Here is a 20,206-nt window from a genome sequence, read left to right on the forward strand (position 1 = left end):
GTGGCCCTTCTCTGGACTTGTTCCAACAGTTCCATGTCCTTTTTATGTTGAGGACACCAGAACTGCACACAGTACTCCAGGTGAGGTCTCACAAGAGCAGAGTAGAGGGGCAGGATCACCTCCTTCTACCTGCTGGTCACACTCCTTTTGATGCAGCCCAGGATATGGTTGGCTTTCGGGGCTGCAAGTGCACACTGGAGCCAGCCCATGTTCATTTTCTCATCAACCAACACCCCCAAGTCCTTCTCCGCAGGGCTGCTCTGAATCTCTTCTTTGCCCAACCTGTAGCTGTGCCTGGGATTGCTCCAACCCAGGTGTAGGACCTTGCACTTGGCATGGTTAAACTTCATGAGTTTGGCATCAGCCCACCTCACAAGCGTGTCGAGATCCCTCTAGATGGCATTCCTTCCCTCCAGGGTATCAACCAAACCACACAGCTTGGTGTCATCGGCAAACTTGCTGAGGGCGCACTCAATCCCACTGTCCATGTCAGCGATGAAAATGTTAAACAAGACGGGTCCCAACACTGATCCCTGAGGGACACCACTCGTTACTGGTCTCCAGCCGGACATTGAGCCATTGACCACAACTCTTTTGTGTGCAGCCATCCAGCCAGTTCTTTATCCACCAGTGGTCCATCCATCAAATTGATGTCGCTCCAATTTAGAGACAAGGATGTCGTGTGGGACAGTGTTGAACGCTTTGCACAAGTCCAGGTAGATGACATCAACTGCTCTACCCCTGTCCATCAGTTCTGTAGCCCCATCATAGAAGGCCACTAAATTGGTCAGGCAGGATTTCCCCTTAGTGAAGCCATGCTGGCTGTCACCAAGCACCTTGTTGTTTTTCATGTGCCTTAGCATGCCTTCCAGGAGAATCTGCTCCAAGATTTTGCCAGGCACAGAGGTGAGACTGACTGGTCTGTAATTCCCTGGGTCATCCATTTTCCCCTTCTTGAAAATGGGGGTTATATTTCCCTTTGTGCAGTCATCGGGAACTTCAGCTGACTGCCATGATTTCTCAAATATGATGGCCAGCGGCTTTGCAACTTCAGTCACCAGCTCCTTCAGGACCCACAGATGGATTTCATCAGGACCCATGGACTTGTGCACATTCAGATTTTTAAGATGGTCTCGAACCAGTTCTTCTCCTACAGTGGGCTCAAGGTCTTCCTTCTCACAGTCCCTGTGTCTGCCTTCCAAGACTTGGGTGGTGTGGTCAGAGCCTTTGCCAGTGAAGACTGAGGCAAAGAAGTCATTCAGAACCTCAGCCTTCTCCAAATCCAGGGTAGCCAGTTCTCCTGAGAGCTTCCTGAGGGGGCCTACATTCTCCCTAGTCTGTTTTTTATTTGCTATGTACTTGTAGAATCCCTTCCTGTTATCTTTAATACCTCTAGCTAAGTTTAATTCTAACTGGGCCTTAGCTTTCCTAACCTGGTCCCTAGCTTCCCGAACAACATCCCTGTACTCTTCCCATGACACCTGTCCTTGCTTCCACTTACTATAAGCCTCTTTTTTCATTTGAATTTTCCTCAGGAGCTCCTTATCCATCCAAGGAGGTCTCCTGGCCCTCCCGCTGCTCTTCCTTCTGGTTGGGATGCAACACTCCTGAGCTTGTAGCAGGTGATCCTTGAATATCAACCAAGAGTCTTGGGCCCCTTTGCCCTCTAGGGCTGTATCCCATGGAACCTTCCGAAGCAGGTTCCTGAAGAGGCCAAAGTCTGCTCTTTTGAAGTCCAGGGCAGTGAGCTTGCTGCACGCTCTTCTCGCTGTCCTGAGGATCTCAAATTCGAGCATCTCATGATCACTGCATCCCAGGCTGCCCCGGAGCGTCACATTTCCAACGAGCCCTTCCCTGTTGGTGAGCACAAGGTCAAGCATGGTGCCTCTCCTTGTCGGCTCCTCTATTACTTGCAGAAGGAAGTTGTCTTCCACACAATCAAGGAACCCCCTGGATTGCTTGTGCCGGGCTGTACCGTCCTTCCAACAGATGTCAGGGTGGTTGAAGTCACCCATGAGAACAAGGGCCTGCGAGTGTGAGGCTTTTCCTATCTGTCTATGGAGTGCTTCATCCACAGGTTCTCCTTGATCAGGCGGTCTGTAACAGATCCCCACAGTAATGTCTCCCATAGCTATATTCCCTTTAACCCTGACCCACAAACTCTCTGTTAACTGCTCACCTGTCCCCAGACAGAGTTCCTTACTCTCCAGCCTATCCCTAACATTAAAGCGCAACTCCCCCTGCCCGCCTGCCAGGCCTGTCTTTCCTAAAGAGCCTGTAACCTTCCATTCCAACACTCCAGTCATAGGAGCCATCCCACCATGTTTCTGTGATGCCTATTATATCATACCCCTGTAGACGTGCACACATCTCTAATTCCTCTCGTTTATTCCCCATGCTACGGGCATTTGTACAGAGGCATCTGAGCCGAGCTCCAACTGAAGCCAGCTCATTGGCTGGAGCGGCTGGGATATCTCCACATTGCTCCAAGCATTTATTATAGGTTCTGGCAACTGACTGGGTGTGTTGGAATGCAATGATGCCCCCCTCCCCCAACACACTAGTTTAAAGCCTCCTTGACCAGTCTGGCAAGCCTCCTACCAAAACTGCTCTTTCCCTCCCAGTGTTCTTTTAAAACCCCAAAACACACCTCTGGGAGCATGTTTTCTGGATGCAATTCGTAATCGTCTGTGCAAACAGAACAGAAGGAATATGCTAATTTCATTAGCTACTGATTGCAAAAGTCAATACTCCTTGAGCCATTTGTGCTATTTCTCATCTTGCCAATTCTTCTTGGGCAAAAAAAAAAGAAAAGTCAAAAACTGTAAAATGTTTTATCCATTTGTGCAGGTTACCAACAATGATGTCCAGAGAGCAAAGCTAACAAAAGTATTTTAGATTACAATCACATTTCTTTTCTGCATGGAAATGATAGGACATGTTGCTGATTTCAGAAATACATGAATATGAATTATGCTGTGTCAGTAATATTTGACCAGTTCCACAACTACCTCTTTTCCTGCAAACCTAGAGCTTCTACAAACCCAAAAAGACCATTTGCCATTTCTAAGAACAGTATGTGAGAGAAACAGCCACAAGTTTACAGAGTGCCACAGTTAAAATATCCCTTTCTACAGAAAATAGATATAGGTCTGAATGCATGAAATGACTAACCACACAACCAGAACAAAGAAACAACAATAAAATCTGGCCTCTGGGTGACAAGCAATGGCTCCTAGGTCATGCCCAACATTTCCAATTGTTTAGAAGGAGTAACCCTTTATTAATACCATACCACAGGACAGTGAAGGACCACATGGGAAGAGCAATGCCTGGAGATACAGCCCACCCCACTGCTCCTAACAGAATTATGCTGAGTAAGGGGGTCTTCATTTAACTATTCATTCACTATGCCATTATTTTAGGTTTTCCACAAAAGCTGTTTCAGTTCTTGCTCTTGTGTTCACTTCCATTTGCCAGGGCAAGCATGACATTCAAGTGAGACAGACTGGCAACCCTGATCTGAGCCAGCTTCTGTGCCATCACATGCTGCCTGCTCCCCAATACTGCAGCTCAGCAGCAAAATTTAACATTGCTATCCTAGTTTATTGCAATATATATACTTCTATACAATTAACATGTGCTCTGCATGTTCTACAGACACTACAGCAAAACATCAGAGACTTCAGGCACTCTGAGAAATCACTATGCCAGCAAGTAGGAGAACCTACCTCCAGCGATGAGGGCACACTGTGACTGCGTGTGCAGGAGCTCACTGCTTCATGGGGACTCACAAAGATCAATTCGGACCTCATTAAATATTTAGGATTTTAATTTCTCAGTGACTTCAATAGGTAGGTAAGTATCAAGAGAGAAACCACAGATCTCTGTGTAGAGTCAGATGGGAGTTTTAAGGGTCTACAGAGCACGAATGGCTCTAAGCAATTGCATTAAGTGAGCACAGTCCCAGTGCTACAGCAGAAACTTCAGGTCTCTCCAAGGAGCCATTTCACTGAAAGCAGAGGAGAGTTGACACAGCAGCCCTGCATCTGAAAGGAGGGCCTCGAGATTTCGCTGTGAGCAAAAAAATCCCTTCTCAGTAGATGAGGATCAGCACCTGTCATTCTCTAGTCAGCAGCCTTTGTTCTCTCCAGTAATGAACACCTTTGTAAAAAAAGCTGTAGATTAGAAAAGGAATTAACCTCCAAACAAAGGAGAGGCTTAATTAAGCACTGAACTAAAAGGAAACAGAAGGGAAGTATAATAAAAAAAAAAAAAAAGGGAAAAAGACAAGATAGCTGCACAGACTTAATTCCAATTTCCCCTCTTGTAGGTCATTTTACCCAATGTAATTTCCTTTCTGCGTTTTAGCAAGTTTGTTACTGTGGCACTGCCCATTACAGAAGGGTTTTTGTTGCTTTCTACTCGCTTGTACCTTTTTTAATGCTTTGCATTACAAGCCCTCCATAAAAAAAAAAAAAAAAAAAAAAGGCAAACCAGATTTAAATTAGACTTTGGGAGTATGCCATTTCATAAACTTCTCCCCAGAGAGCTTCAGCTAATTAAACAAATGATTGCAAAATACTCACAATGTCAACCCTGTCAGCTTATATGCAAAATATCTACACCAAGCTGTAGTTATTTAACCAAACACAATGTAGAAGAGCAATGTGCTTTAAAGATAAGCACAAACTTAAGGGGGCACACACTTTTTAAAACTATGGGTAGATTATGGAGAGGCCAAAGACTTTGAACATCCCTGCCTATGACCTTGGAAGCCAGCAGGTACAGCTATGATGATCTGGAAAGAACAGGACCTTAACATCTGGGTGGATAGCCTGAGGAGACTTCCACAGATTAAAAAAATGGATGAATGTACTGGGCTGTTCTCAACATTTGGGTTGAGCTCTGAGCTACTGCCCAAAAGGGCAGGTTATGAGTGGTTAATAATGCTGAAAGAAATCTCTGATTTTTTGCTGTTAAATTGCAGCATCTTGGTGCAAAAGCTGGAAAGAAGCAAGCAGGTAGGAATCGGTGCCTGGGGTAGGAAACTAGTAATATAAACGTTATGTGATTAGTCCGTGCATAGTTCCTGGAGGTAGTGAAAGTCTCAACTGTCCAAAGCTAAATGATTTTAAATCTCTATATACATTACATAAAAGCATAGCTTAAAAACATCATTTTTCCCTTCCCATCATTTCCATCTCATTTTGCCTTCTTCTAAACTATGTGGCTTGCCCAGCATGCCCTCTATGCCCATCATCTTTGAACAAACCATGCAAGCTGTATTTATTTTCTGGTACTCCTCTCCCATCGACCTCATCCCCAATCCACATCCTGGTAGCCCATCACTCTTCCCATTTTCTCTTTACAACACACACCTCAAGTATGAAGTACTCACTCCCTCCCAGGGCCAGCTACTCCTTTCCCTCACACTATATTTAATTTGCCCAAGCGAGTGACATTTCCCAGGCCTTAGCTTCTCAATGGATTTTATGATCAGGTGCACACAATGAGGTATAACATGAATTATTACAGTCTTGTCTAGGAAAATGTAGTATTAAACTTTTCTAAAGCCCTGTTAAGGGTCAAAGAACCCACTGTACAAGGTTTGAGCAAAACTGAAAATGAGGAGGGAAGAGACAGAAGGCAAAAAAGGTGGCTCTGCTCATCATGGCAAGGTCAGAGACTGAAGCTGATGTTAAAAAAAATGTAACAGGGTTAGGATGCTGGCAAGCCCCTGATGGGTTTCCCAGCCCTGCTTGAGAGATGCTGCTTGCTGGGGATCTGGCAAACAAGATTGACATCAGCTTGCTCTGTGCCCCCTGATTTAGAAGATGAGATTAAGAGGGGATAATTCTTACTGTACCAATCCAGGTGCAAAACCAGCTCTGGTATACTGCATGTTTGAAAACGAGAGACACAGTAGTAGGAGGCAAAAACTACCTATTCTCACGCGCCATGGCCATGATAACCCTGGATACTCCTGAGGACACCGTCCTGGTAAAATCAGCTAGGAGCAAGGCATGCCAGAATTGAGATGAGCTCCCACCCATCCAGACGTCCCTCTTCAAGGCTGCTTCATGCCTTGGCAGCCGTATTAATGAGAAAACAGTTTTGAAAGGGGAAACTCAGTTCAGAACATTCCTTTAGGAGGAATGCCAAGATCCTTCTTTGTTTATTTTACTTGCTGTGTAAACATTTTTTTTAAATATTAATCAATACAGTCTGTAGCGCGTATTTTTTTAAATAACCAGTATGGACATATCTTGCTCATGACTCTGGCCTTTTCTTTAACTCCAAGCACGTTGCCATTTTATTTTATATATTTTGCTGGCTACTTCCTGATCATAAACTCTTAGTCAATCAGCTTGGATGAATCAGAATGTCTAAAATCACGTAATAGACACCAGCATTGGAAATGGTCAGAAAATGGGAATTAAGGCTGAATGCTCTGTTTAAATTATCAAAACACATTAAGGCATGAGAAAGCTGAGAAATATCTCACTGAATGTGTCTGGTAAGAGCATTCCGTTTGCTTCTTCCAGGCTCCCTCTTAGCAGCAGTGGTTCCAGATCTGCTGAACGATTTTAAAGTTCAGTGAACAAATTCTTTCATTTGTTTGGTTTTCTCCCATTTTCTGTGTGAATTCTTCTCAAATTCAAGCTTGCTTTTTGCCTCTAAATATGAGTGGCAATCTGCAGATACTCTAATCAAAATGGTGCATTAACTTCACTCCCCTGCCCCTTAACTTCTTCAATGTACAGAACCCAGTTTACATAGTTATGATTACAAAATATTAACATAATGTACCTCTTCCTTAGCAACAGCTATAGTGTCAGAGGAATGCAGCCCATAATGCAGCTTGATCTAGAAGCACAATAAAATATAAATAAGCTTGTTACACTTCAGTAGCACACAGGATTCCGCTGTGAAGGGCTTTCATGATTTTAGAATCCTCATCTTCTTTTTACTCTCCACCACAGATTATTTAGAAGAAGATTTATGGACACACATTCGCTTTTATTCCAGAAAATGAAACGTAATTGTTTACTCAGTAACAGCACTGTTTTGTTGCATGTCTACTACTAAATTTCTGGGCATAATACAGACAAGCACACACACACATCTGTGCAAAGCAGTGCTCATAATGAAATAAAGATGAAAAAGGGACTTAGAGACAATCTCAAGTCTCTAAGACTGCCATGAGAGCATCCTTAATTGTGGTCATTCTTTAATGAAGAAAGCACAAGCAATTTTCTCCAAAAGACAGCTGCAATGAAAGAAGTGATATACTTGCTGCAAATTAACTCTTTATCTAGAGCCCTCTGTAACACCTCCTGTGTACCATATCTGCAAAAAGAACAGCGTCCTCAGCTGCGTAAGTTTTCTCCTTACCCCAAGACCAGCTGGTACTCTCCATCCTCGAAAGCTCCCTGGCCAACAGCCCATGTCTGTTGCACCCTCATGCATGCTCACCTGCTAACCTGTATAATTATATTTAAGCAACCTTAATATCTCTTCTCAAAGGCAATCAAGGTCTTTTAAATACTGCTTCTTGTGAGTTTTCAAGGAGAATGAACTTCTTCAAACCAATCTGAAGGCAATAAAAACATATCTGGAGCTAGAGGATAGCAATCCTTGTCTTCAGAGCAAATATTCCAGTTATCCAGCCAAATTTACTTGGCTGAAAGACTTAAATCATGATGTCTTTTATAGGGAGCCAAGACATAATCTTAGCAACAGGGATCCATAATGTTTATCTATAAGTCAGTGTTTGGTATGCATTATTAAGGCTGGAATTTCCAAAAGCATCTTTCAAGAGTGAGGTACCTAATTCATGGGCATAAATTTCCCTCTGAATGGATTATATCACACCAGTAGAATTCCTCTGTAATAACATACAAAGGGAAGGACCAGAATTCAACAGTCCACCTTAAGGAAATTCAAGAGCCAAAGCAACCTCTAAACTCAAACATTTTAGAAAGCACCATACCACTGACTGGTGGAAATCTCCCATTTCCAGCAATTTCTGATTCAATCCAAGATGATTCCAAGAGCCAACTGCTGCAAAAAAACTGCCTGCCTACAGAAAATCCCACTGCAAAGCTGAAGAGTCATCAAATGAACACAAAACTCTTCTACTCACTGCTGTCAACAGCAGTATGTCTGAGCCTAACCTTATTTGCTTGTATGGGAAATGAGCTGCCTGCCTTTCTAGAGAGGCATGGCTTGAGTCTGATGAACTTCAATGACAGCACACTAAGCTTACTCATTGACTAGTAAGATATTTCTACATTCTATTGGAAGGCAGTGAAACTACACCACTGAATAGCATAGGCCTCTATCAGTTGCTTTTCCCAACTTGTCTTAAACCACAACTTACACTTCTTTCTTAATGTTGATCTGCACCATACACACAGTAAAAAATAACAAGTATGAAAAGAATTAAAGAATTACAACAATTTTTTCAAGAAGAAGATGCTATAGATCTAACATGATATTCCACCACTGCAAATACTTTAGCATACATGCCACTCAGAAAGCCAAGTCAAAAGTCTATTAAACTTAAATATTTTGTTGGGCAAACATACCATTCATTCTCTAGCCTTAAAACAAATTGGTACTGGCATAAGAAACACTATAAATGGTATCAGCTGAATAATTTTTCATCCATATTTATACCTATGGAAGGATAAAACAAATATTACCCCTGTAGTTACAATAAAATAAAATAGGTTTTCTCATTAAGTAACAATATACCAATAATATACCAATAGTGCAATATCAGAGGTGGCTTCCTAGGTGCATTACTAATAAATCGTCTTCCCAAATTTAGAACATCCACTTCTCTACCAGGTTTTAAACCCAAAAGAAGGCCATATATTAAAAAAAAAAATTAAATAATAAAAATGTATAAAATGTATCTTTTAAACAGACCCACAACAACCTGATCTTTTGAATTTGTCCTTATTGCATTTGTGAATCCCCACAGACTCTGCATAGAACAACTGGGATCCTATGTCCTGCTCTAACACACACGTTTCCAAAGGATTCCTCTAGAAAAACACCATTGTCCTATCCTCCATCCTTTCAGGTGATGATGACACACTTCATCACATTATCATGCAGCACTTCTATAAATTGGCACCATAGGACATAACACAAGAAAAGATGCAACATACAGTAAAGGATGCAAGCAGCATGGCTGCAGTGGCAGATAAAGACTTTCCAAGGGTTAAGCTCTTCAACTGTGGCAGAGGGCTCTCATAGGAAGTGTCACCTCACATTGTAAGCCTTTTTAATGTCTCTAACAGGTAAAATTAAGACCGGTTATGCCTCTCAATCAAAACACTGCAGACCAATCCTATTAACTTTTAAACCAGAATATATCTTAGGAAATCAGTAGACCTGAAATTTGATCTCTCCTATGATTTATTTGCCATCTTCTCCCATTACACAAATATAAATATAACAGGCATTTTTCTGCAGCCCTGAAATGATCCAGAATTAACAACAGATGACAAAATGGACCATGTAGCAGGAGGGGGAAAAGTTACAGTAAAAGCTTCTTCCCATTAATGGGGCCATTCATTCATATGGCCACTATTCCACAGGGGAGCTGGACATAAATTATGTATTTGACATCTAGTTATAGATGATTATATCTGACATAATGAAGTTATAATGGAAGGAGTTTGCACATTGTTTGGTTATTAAGTGCCCATTTCTTGTCCCTGCACCAGGTGCAATGGTGATAGGCCATACAAATCATCCAGAAGAAATGCCAAAATGGGCTCCCTTACTGATAAAGCACCACACATGTTTATTAATTTAACAGCTTGTCTTATGTCTCCCCCATCTGCTCATTTAAAACAGTTATTTGCCCTATAAATATTTCAGGAAAAGAAGTGTAGCCAAAAATTAGTCTGGCAGAAAAGAGGGAAAAAAAAATGAGTTTGAGAAGGGTCTCATGCTGTATTAGGCACTGTGCTCTTTTTTCCACATTGAATTGGTTCAGCAGCTTTTTTTCAAGCTGGTAATAGGACATTCAATTTAGATTAGTGATGCTTGAGGGTGCTCCCACCACAGCTGACTCTGCTTTCCAGCTGTTGTCACTGTCAGGTGGGTGAAAACTTCCACCACTGATGGCAAGTGGCACAAGCCAGCGCAGTGGAAAATGAAACCCACTGTCAAAAGAATCTCCTAGGTGGATGTTTACGTCCATTTTGAGCTTATCAAGTTGTATGACTGCTTCAGACAGACTACAAAGAATAACATTTCAAGGTATCTTTAAATCAGTTCAAGACAATCTCCCACAGCAAAACTCCTTTACAAGGCACCAGCTAGCTGTTAAAAAAAGCCAGCTAAAAAGTGGTTTGGCTTGGTTTTAGATGATTAGGAATAATAGGAAAGGTGTTAAACAATGCTCAGACTGTGTTGTGTCATGCCCTTCTCCCCAAATCCTTAAATATTTCCAAGTTTAAATACTGTGAACAGTTCCCACCAGCATACAGGATTAGCACTCCTTTTTGAAAGACTGTTAGCTCCAGCTTTCTGCTAGAGCAAGCACTGTTATCTTATAAATAAACAGCAATGCCCCAAGGTGCCCCTCTGCAACAAAAACACACATTCCAAAGAAATAAGAGCAACAGTTCAACACCATAGTAAAAAAGGAAAACAGCAAATGGCATGCAATTAACTCTTTCTGCCTATGCGTAGCTACAGGATGCAAAATGGTACCTTGCTGATGATAACCAGCAAACAGGTGGACTGCAGTCTGGCTGCAAGATTTGTAGGAGCTCTGGCTACTTCAATTATGATACTAGTTATCACCGCCCATAATACCTAATGAGAAATTAATAAATACAGAGCGTGGCCAATGTTCAAAGCTGCTGCGTCACATGTTTATATCAGAGTTCACCCCTCCACCGTCTTTACAACCCAAACAAGCTCCATAGACAGCAATATATTCCTGCATCCACATCTACCACACTGCTCAAAACTCACCCTGTCACTACACTGAGCTGTTGGCAGACTCATCTCAGGCCTGGAAACTAAGGGCTTGAGATGAATCTGCCCATCATAACAGAAAGCAGACTTCAAATGAAAAAAAAAAACAGCAGAGCGACCCAACAAAGAAATCTGTACAGACTTCTTCAAAACACGACAGCTGAAAATTCACAGTGCACATGAAACTTGTAGTCATTGGCCAACCTTTCTATTGACTGTGCATGTATGTTGAATAGTTATCTTTCACCCAACCGGTGCAACATCATTTACCTGTGTGCCTCATATACTGTGCTTGCCATGTGGGATGAGAAAATGGTGTGTGTGTGTTGCTGGCTTGCTGCAATGAGCACTCATACCTCATGGCAGAGGGAGTGAAATCCTCTGGTGGGCAGTCATGAAGAGGAGTCCCTGAAGGCAGTCATACTTGGAGAAAAGGCTGAGCAAAAGCAAAGAAGAAAACCCTGTACACTAAGAAGGAAGAGAGAAACACTACATAGTACCCCAACATTGCACAGAGAAAAACGGAATAAGGGTTCCTGAGCATGGGGGACCCCAACAGGCCTCCAGTGCATGGTCCTCTCTTGGTTCAAAGGCACTGAATTGGCCACTCCTCTGGACTCTCTTGTCCAGAGACAATAATATTGCTGTAAGAAGCTGGAAATATATAGATGTAACTAACATTAAAAGGAAGCAGCAGGATGAATAAAAGCAGGACCTCAGAGAGAAGCAAAAGGACTCTTGAGCTGAGGGAATGGCTTTCCCAGGGGTACTAAAGCAGAAAATGAAAAAGCCTGGAAAGAGGAGGTTCCTAGTCAGCATCAGTCCAGAGCAGGAGCTCCTCAACAGCACGCACCTCTCTTGTAGCACCGGGCCAAGGGAGGGAGAGACAAGAGAGCTGGAGTCTTAGGGCCTGGCAAGCATGGGGTGCGTGTCCCTGTGTGTCAGCTTGAATTAAGGCAAGGAGTGCCATTGGGCCTCATTGCCCAGTGCTGGCCTTTCTCTGGACCTGGGAAGGAGGACTGGGCCTGTGTAATGAGACCGGCTGTCAGATCCTCCCACATCATCATCTGCAAAGCCATCAACCCTCTCTGGGACCTCCGGGAGGAAGAAAAAATAAGAAGACCCAGAATGTGTGCATCCAAACCCCTGCTCTATTTCTGGTAATAAGATTTCACAGTCTTTCTAACATCCAGAAACAGTTCTCCTTCAGATGCTGCAAATGCAAGGAGAGAGAAAAATTGCAGAATGGATCTAGCTTTTGACTGAAGAAAACACAAAGGAACATACCACTGAGCTGGAGAAGAAGGGGGGGGAAATCCATAAAGACCTCTGTCTATCTCCCTGACATGCTGCCCAAGGGGTAGGGAGAGATTCTGTGTCTATGGAAGCTGAAGCTCACAACTGTGATTAACAGGAGAAAAAACTCCACAGTGCCTTAACTGGGGCCAAAATAACCCCCTGTTTACAGAAATTTGCACATAAGGGTAAGAACCTTCCACCCCTCCTTTACTATTTATTTCTAGAACTGGGGAACAATACATGGCTTTGCTTGCCAATTCATGTTTTGGAAATGTACTGACTTCAAGCATATCAATCTCCAAGACAACTACTCGTTGAGCTTCAACTTTGAAGGAAACCTTTGCAAATAGCTAGCTCAACATGAGAGGAGAGCTCCTCAGACTGTCTAAACACTAGGTATATATTTCATGTTCAATATGATTCCACATATATACTGAAATCTGATTCTATAAAGCTTTATAAATAGCGTTAGTGTGTGGATTCAATGAGTTTAATTCACTTACTTGCTGTGCTTTAGTACCTGGCAGAATTAGAGTCCAAACGCTAAATTTAATTTATTGCTATGCATGATAATTCCATAAAATCCCTTTCTAAGCAAGAGTATCAGCATTTCCCTCTTCTATAAAACTCCTTGCTATTGTCAGTAACCACTGGTCCATTTTTAAACACAGGTTTAATCTTCAGTCTATGAGATCACCACTTGAGGTCTCAGCTACCCCTGCAATTATTTTGCATGCAGATGGTGTAAACAGTTGCATAAAAATCATGTAATCACATCCAGATTGTTAGACTGAGAGGAGGTGTAAAAATAATGGTTAACAGTGCTTCATATATGGAACTAATTTTAAAACACCCTCAAATTAAAAAGGGACTAGGGAATAAGAAGAGTCTTGATAAAAAATGCTGATTCAGGGCCTCATTTCTATCAAGTGATTTACAGTGTCATTACTGCATTACTGTACAGAGCAGTGGTTCAGAGTAATTACCCCGTAATGCACGATGACACTAATGTACTAGCAAACTACTGAGGTTTATACTCTCTTCACTACCAGCATCAGGGCTCTGAAAAGCAGGTAAAAATGCCCTGCATGCATAAACAATGTGTGTAAATGTCACCAGTGATAAAATTTTTAAAAAGGAGAAGGAAGAGGCAGTTACAAGTAAATCTGCCAGCTGAGCATTGCAACTGCACAGACCCACAGGAGCACTAAAGCTGCATCGCTTTTTGATAAGCCGGGAAGGAAAGATGCTTTCATATCCTTACCCCTTTTATATCTCAGGTTTTCAAGTGGTTTAGAATGAAGGTGAATGGAGGTCGTGGACTGCCAGGAGATTGTACATGACCAACCCAGGTCACGACAAGACCAGATTTGGAGAGAGGACTGTGAATCCTACCCTGGCTCTATTTCCATTTACTACAATTAAAATTATATGGTGGCTTCTTTTTTTTGCCACTCCAACTGCAACATTGACCTGCATCTGGTGCTCATCTCTGTGTAAGGGGCGATGCAGAAGGGAAATGAAGAGCATCAAAGCAACAGCCAAAAGCATTAGTGATGCATGATGACTGTCATAATGCTGCTCTTTTTTTAGAGTTCCAGCTGTTGGAAATGTGAAGAATCAACGAGAGCTTCAGGACAGAGATGGTTTTCCCTCCTTTGCTTAAAACAGCTCTTGTGGTTTTGGAATGAAGCTCTGAACATGACCTGAGCATGTCGTAAGGTGTCAGAAAATTCAGACAAACCCTTCATCACCCTCACAGACTTAGGAAAGAAAAAGAAAACACCCATAATTATTACAACATTCCAATGGATTTTAGGCACTGAGGTTGGAAATGAGGCAGCAGATGCAGAAGTATTGCTACACGTGCCAGCTCTTAGGGCTAGAGGAAACGCTTGCTCTTTCCCCAGAAGACAGTAACAATTAATACATTTTTAACACCCCCTAGTCACCACCTGATAGATTGATGCCTTCAGAGCTGACTGCCTCCCTGGCCTTCTCCTATAAAGTTACACAACAGGATCCGAGTCCTTTTACCAGCACGTAGCAGCAGTAATATCAGCCCTTCCACTCTGAGCAGCCCTTTCTTTAAGAATCCTCATGGGGAGGTGAAGGCCCTGGTGGAAGCAGTTAATGTAGCAGTTTACATCGGATAAATTCCATTTTACCTTCTCTGTACATGCTGCAACTGTTCTGCCTGACCCACTTTACCCTACTTCTGGTGTCAGCACCATTCATCTTGCAGAGGTAGCTATGCACTCATACAATGGCTCTTTTATCTTGGAGACAGCAAAGCACAGCTTTCTTGGCTGCTGCAGTTCCACCATCCTTGAGTCTTCCATTGGCTGGCTCCATATCCCACAGCAAAGATTTGCCTATTCTGAATAAGCTCTGAATCATCACATCCAACATCAAAGACAGACTTGAGCAAGAAGGTCCTGGAAGTCATAACTGTCTATGCCTTAATGGAGTGTTCTGCTAAAAAAGCAAGGTAGCAAACTCTACTACAGAACTGGAAGTTATCAAGTGGTCTAGAAGAATCTGAATGGAGGTTGTGGACTGCCAGGAGATTGTTTGTGACCAGCATGACTCACAAGAAGACCAGATTTGGAGAGAGGACTGTTAATCCAGCATTCTCACACTGAATCTCCACCACCCAACACCTGGTTCCACCTTGCAGAGGTGCAAGGGGAATCTCCAAGGAATAATAGTGCTGAGGTTTCTTCTGTACAAGAGTCAGTTCCTTAGGTTTTGTTACTGCATCAGCTAAGAAAGCACATTCACACTTACAAAGGGAAAAAGCCCAGTAAATGTTTACTCAACCAAGGTACAGATCTAGAGCATCCACATGGATGCTGGTGGAAAAGCTCACTCAGAACTAAGGGAGTCTTTCATACCAGAAACATTAACTTTATGCTTCAATTAGCCCACAAAGCCCTTGGGCTATTTGGAGGAGCAGGGTTTACGGTTGCAGCTGCAATTCACCAACACAAAGGTTTTTGTCTCTCAGAATGTAAAAAAGGGATAAAGAAGTGAGATTTGGAAAACAGCTTTCTTCAGTGCCTATCCTGATTAATCTTTCATTAACATGCTGTATTTTTGATCATGAACACTTAGAGAAACGTGCACACAAAAACATACTTGCAGCCTTATAGTGTTAGGGCAGAATGACAATAATCACTGCAAAGATGTCCTGGTTTCAGCTGGGACAGAGTTAATTTTCTTCCTAGTAGCTGGTGCAGTGCTGGTTTTTGGCTTTAGTCTGAGAACAATGCTGATAACACACTGATGTTTTAGCTATTGCTCCATAGCACTTACCCTGATGAAACACCTTTCAGTTTCCCACACTCTGCCAGTGAGGAGGGGCACAAGAACCCAGGAGGGAGCAGACACAGGACACCTGACCCAAACCAGCCAAAGGAGTATTCCATACCACAGCACGTCACGTATATAAACTGGGTGGAGTTACCTGGAAGGGACTGATCGCTATTCGGGGCATCTGAGTATCAGTTAGTGGGTGGGTGAGCAACTGTACTGTGCATCACTGGTGTTTGTTGTTTTTCGTTTGTTTGCTTGGTTGGTTTGGTTTGGGTTTTTTTAGTTCTCCGGCCACCAGTCCCCTGTGCCTGTGCACTGTCATTAGGAAGGAAAAGAGGAAGGCAGAGGGCAGGTCCAAAGGTATACCTATACCTGTCCCTCCAGAAGTAATGGGAACAGCAAAATAGCTTGTGAACAAGCTGATATGTTCAAAGCTATGTAATGGGGCACATGAGACATAGTCATCTCTCATACAGTCCTCTTGCAGGAGTTAATTTGCTCCTGAGAGTGTCTCTGGATGGAGGGTGATAACTTTACCATGGAGGCTCTATGGAAAAGTGAGGTACACTCATGCTTATGGCAGGTTTTTGCAATGCATGTGCATGGAGACTGTGTCACCGACTCACCCTTGGATGGCGGCCTCTCCAGATCCGAATCGAGGTGGATTGGTGGGGCAATGTAGGAGACCTGCCCATGGTGAGCCTGCCCTGTGGACAAATAAGTGTTTTAGTTTCACTGTTTCCTATCTATCAGGGCTATAATGAAACATAAAGGATTTCAATGGCATTGGATTCAAAACAGATTTTCAAGTATTTTGTTTGGTTGTGTACTTTTCACAATGAGCTTCCATTTTGGAGATCCCTGATGAAAGGCTGAAAACACTCCCATTTCTTTTGTTATTTCCATGAAGACATGGGTACTATGCTGACCTTTAGTTATACCTCCTTTACAACTACCATATATATTTTGCATGATGTTCTCTCAAAAGGCCATATGCTACAGAAGACAACCAAGTCCACACAAGGACATTCAATCTGTTAATCTCACTCTAAGAGGGAAGCATTTCTGTGTCACAGCAATTTTTGAAGGAAGCATGGTGTGAAGTACAAATGCTTTTTTTTTCCCACCTGCAGAAGACGCAGATATCAGTTTCAGAGCCTGCATTGCTTTCACCTGGGTGGAAGCTTTTTGGTTCCCAAAACCACCATGCAGTTTCCCAGTTGCTAAAGACTTAATTCTTCTCCAGTAATTTAGAGGTAACTATATTAAGAAACTTCTAAATATAAACTTATAAATAAACTTTTTCTTTACAATAAGATGTTGTTATAATTCATCTATTTACTGTAACAATTTACAGGGTTGTTAATCTCTTTTTCTAAACACAGAAAGTTAATGACACATAGATTACGATAACAGTTAGAGTAACCTTCCCATTTCAAGTAATATTCGTGCTGCAATAAAAACAGTTGATTCCTCTTACGAGACACATTCCAAATAATTAATACGGCTCCCTGTTGACACTTGCTGTTGTTGCTCCAAGCAATTTCGAAGCTAGCGTCAAGGCAGCACAGCAGCGGTACAGTCTTCGGGCTTCTTTGTAAATGACGCCCAGGAATACCACGAGTGCAGTATGCTGGTGCACATAATACATTGAAAACATCTCTTCAGGGGGATGAAATATTAATGGAAAAGGGGGAAAAAAAAACAAACGTGTGTCTAGGCAGGATATAATTACTGCTTTACTCTGAGGCTGACTCAGATAATTTACATTATTAGCCATTACAACAACTGGACGCTATTCAAATTTAAAATCTACCAACACATCATAAATTCTGTATTTGCTTTTAAGTGCTTTAACATGGGAAATCGGCTTCGGGCGAACCCATAGCTAATAGTGAGTTACAGTGCATTCTCCTTCTCTTTTACATGTTAAAAATCCATCTGATGTCATTAGTGAGCACAGGTCATCATTTAATAGCTGCCCAGTTCTGCAGTAGAAACAGACAGATGGCCTGCTCTCACTTTAAGCTGCTCAATGTGCAGGATCAGTGCCTTATAACCATAAGACAGGCTGTATCAAAAATACTACTGAACTGCAAAATAGCTGAGGTTTGCATGGAACTTTGGTAATCACCCAGTCCAGCCCAAGGGCAACAAGAGCCTATGGCACATGTCCAGGCTGATTTTTAGTATCAACATGCATACAGACTCTACAACCTCTCTTGGCAGCCTGTACTGGTGCTTGGCCACTCTCACAGGAAACAAACAAACAAATAAACAACTTTTTCTTACATTTAAGTACAATTTCCTGTATTTCAAATTGTGCCTCTTGTACTGTCAGTGGCTGCCTCTCAGAAGAGGCTGGCTCCATCTTCTTTATTTCCCCCCACATCAGGTACTTACATATATCAGTAAGATCCCTTGGACCACATCTGGTCCTGGCTGGACAGTCCCAGCTCTCTCAGCCTCTCCCCACATAAAGGTGCATCAATTCCTTATTCATCATTGTGGCCTTTTGCTAGATTTGCTCCAGTAAGCCCCTATCTCTCTTGTACTGGGTAGCCCAGCACTGGACCCAGCACCCAGATATGTCTCATCAGTGCTGAGCAGAGGGGCAGGATTACCTCACTCGACCTGCTGGCAATGCTTTGTCTAATACAGCTTAAACAGCCTCTTTTTCTCTATGAGCCCATTGCTAGCAAACGGGTTTGGTTTGGTTTGGGATTTTTAGGCTCTTTTGTTTATTTGGTTTTTATCACCTTGTCTTCATGGGACCAAGTGATCTCAAATACAGAAAGGAATTGGGTTAGGGTGGAGTAAAGAATATACATACACAGTATATAAGACTACAAAACATCTATGAGTTTCTCTAGACATTCAGTAATAACTATGGAAATTTATGAATGTTTTATTAAAGCTTTTACCTAATATGGAGAAAGCAGGAGCATCAAATGCTCTCTTCTGATAAACGAAACAAGTTGCAGAAAGCTTTTATCCACTTGCTGCTGATGTAAAACACATTACTTCCAAGAAAATATTAAACTTGACTTTGGTTAGACTGTACACTTCTCACAATGCTAATCAATCAGATTTTGGGTTTAGTATTTTGTCTATAATAAAGCAATGCAAACAACTGCTGTTTCATTTTCTGGGCATGAATGCCAGCTTAGTTGCTCTTCAGACTCATCACAGTCTTACTGTAGAAGGAACAAAGGCTCTCATGGCCCCAGTTATACATTCAGGATCAAGATACCTTGTAAACCTTCGTGTTAATCAACAGAATCACATTATTTCTTTGGTTTTATTATTACTGGCAACGCTGACACCTGAGAGGGTTGCGGGAAGAGAAGCAAGGGGGGTGCTATGCTTGAAGCAAGACCTAGCAGTGGGACTGACACACAAGCACACAAAGAAAACTCTGAGTCAGGAGGCCAAACTTTAAGATCAGAGCACTGGTCCTTCTGATTTTAATGGTATTACAAGTTTTGCCACTGACTCCATTAAAAAACAAAAAATTTTACCAAAGGGACCTATGCTAGATTTTGAGGCTGATAATCACTGGTGCAACTCAAGTTGGTCACAAAGACTGACAGAAGAAGTTTTGCCAAGTAAAGCCAACTCCCAGTCTCTTGCAGTTTCGCCATTTTGCTTACTGCAAGCCCCAGGTCTAGGAATGAGTGACTCCAATGTCACCCTCTCCAGTTCTGGCAACTGTAGAAAAACACTTGAAAAGAGGAATGTGAAAGCCTTAAAGAAAAAAAGATGGTAGAAACACTCAACATCTCCCTTTCCAAACTGTCCTGTCCTTCAGCTGCTTTTTCTGCATGCTGGGTCTGAGCTGTCAATGGTGCAGCACCGGAAGGTGGGGCATGGCCTCCCATGGCTCTCTCCAGCTGCCAGGCTTTCATTTCTACCTGCACATCTATATATCCATTAGCCTATTTGACTGACCGCTCTTCAACCTGAAGAGCTGTCCACACACTAAGCAATGCTGGCCAGGTATAAGTGCGTATAGAAGAGGAAATGGCTGGTGTCAGGTCCTTTCATAATTTTGCAGGACACTCCAAAAATAACTGTATCTCTTTAAATAAGTGGCTCAGATTTAGTTATTAAAAAAATAAACAAAAACATCTTCTGACAAAATACCAAAGGTCAAGATGTCTCTGTTGCTAATGGGAAGTTGAGCATGCCTTGTCTCATAACAGCTTGCACAGGCTTCTCCAAATCCCACCCTGACTGTAGCCATCTGGTGTTTCTGCGGCCGGCTCTCAGGTAAAAAAGTAAAAGAGCAATGAACGTAATCATCAAAGTAATGTGTGATAAAGTTGCCAGTTTCATATCTAATTGCTAAGGTTGGGCTGTTTCCCTTACTGTTCTTGCTGGCAAGGTCTGGCCACCAACATGGCCAATGCCTACTGACATGGCCATGGCCCCCTGTGATTGTCAGGAGTAGTGCAGAGAGGGCCAGAGGCAACAAGGACTAATAATGGAAGACAATCATGGGTCAGTTCTTGTCTGATTTTTTTCTATCATACCAAAAAGATTCAGATCTGGCCAACACTACATAAATGTCAAA

General features: G+C 42.4%; 1 protein-coding gene across 20 annotated transcripts in view; it reads right to left on the reverse strand.

Annotated features, from left to right (window-relative positions):
* Window positions 1–20,206, reverse strand: part of ADGRL3 (adhesion G protein-coupled receptor L3) — a 516,853-nt gene that overhangs the window by 135,941 nt on the left and 360,706 nt on the right. For 19 of the 20 annotated variants that reach the window (XR_009963392.1, XR_009963393.1, XM_062611552.1 and 16 more), the window contains one exon: window positions 16,257–16,337. The exons of the other annotated variant lie outside the window; for it this stretch is intronic. Coding sequence is in view for 17 of the 19 variants with exons in the window: in XM_062611552.1 (XP_062467536.1) it covers window positions 16,257–16,337 (81 nt within the window). In the remaining 2 variants the exon portion in view is untranslated. The remainder of the gene's footprint in view (window positions 1–16,256; window positions 16,338–20,206) is intronic. 20 annotated transcript variants of the gene reach the window in all.

The sequence above is a fragment of the Pezoporus occidentalis genome, unplaced genomic scaffold (assembly GCF_034315485.1).
Source record: "Pezoporus occidentalis ecotype Australia unplaced genomic scaffold, CSIRO_AGI_Poc_V1 ctg154, whole genome shotgun sequence".
NCBI lineage: Eukaryota > Metazoa > Chordata > Aves > Psittaciformes > Psittacidae > Pezoporus > Pezoporus occidentalis.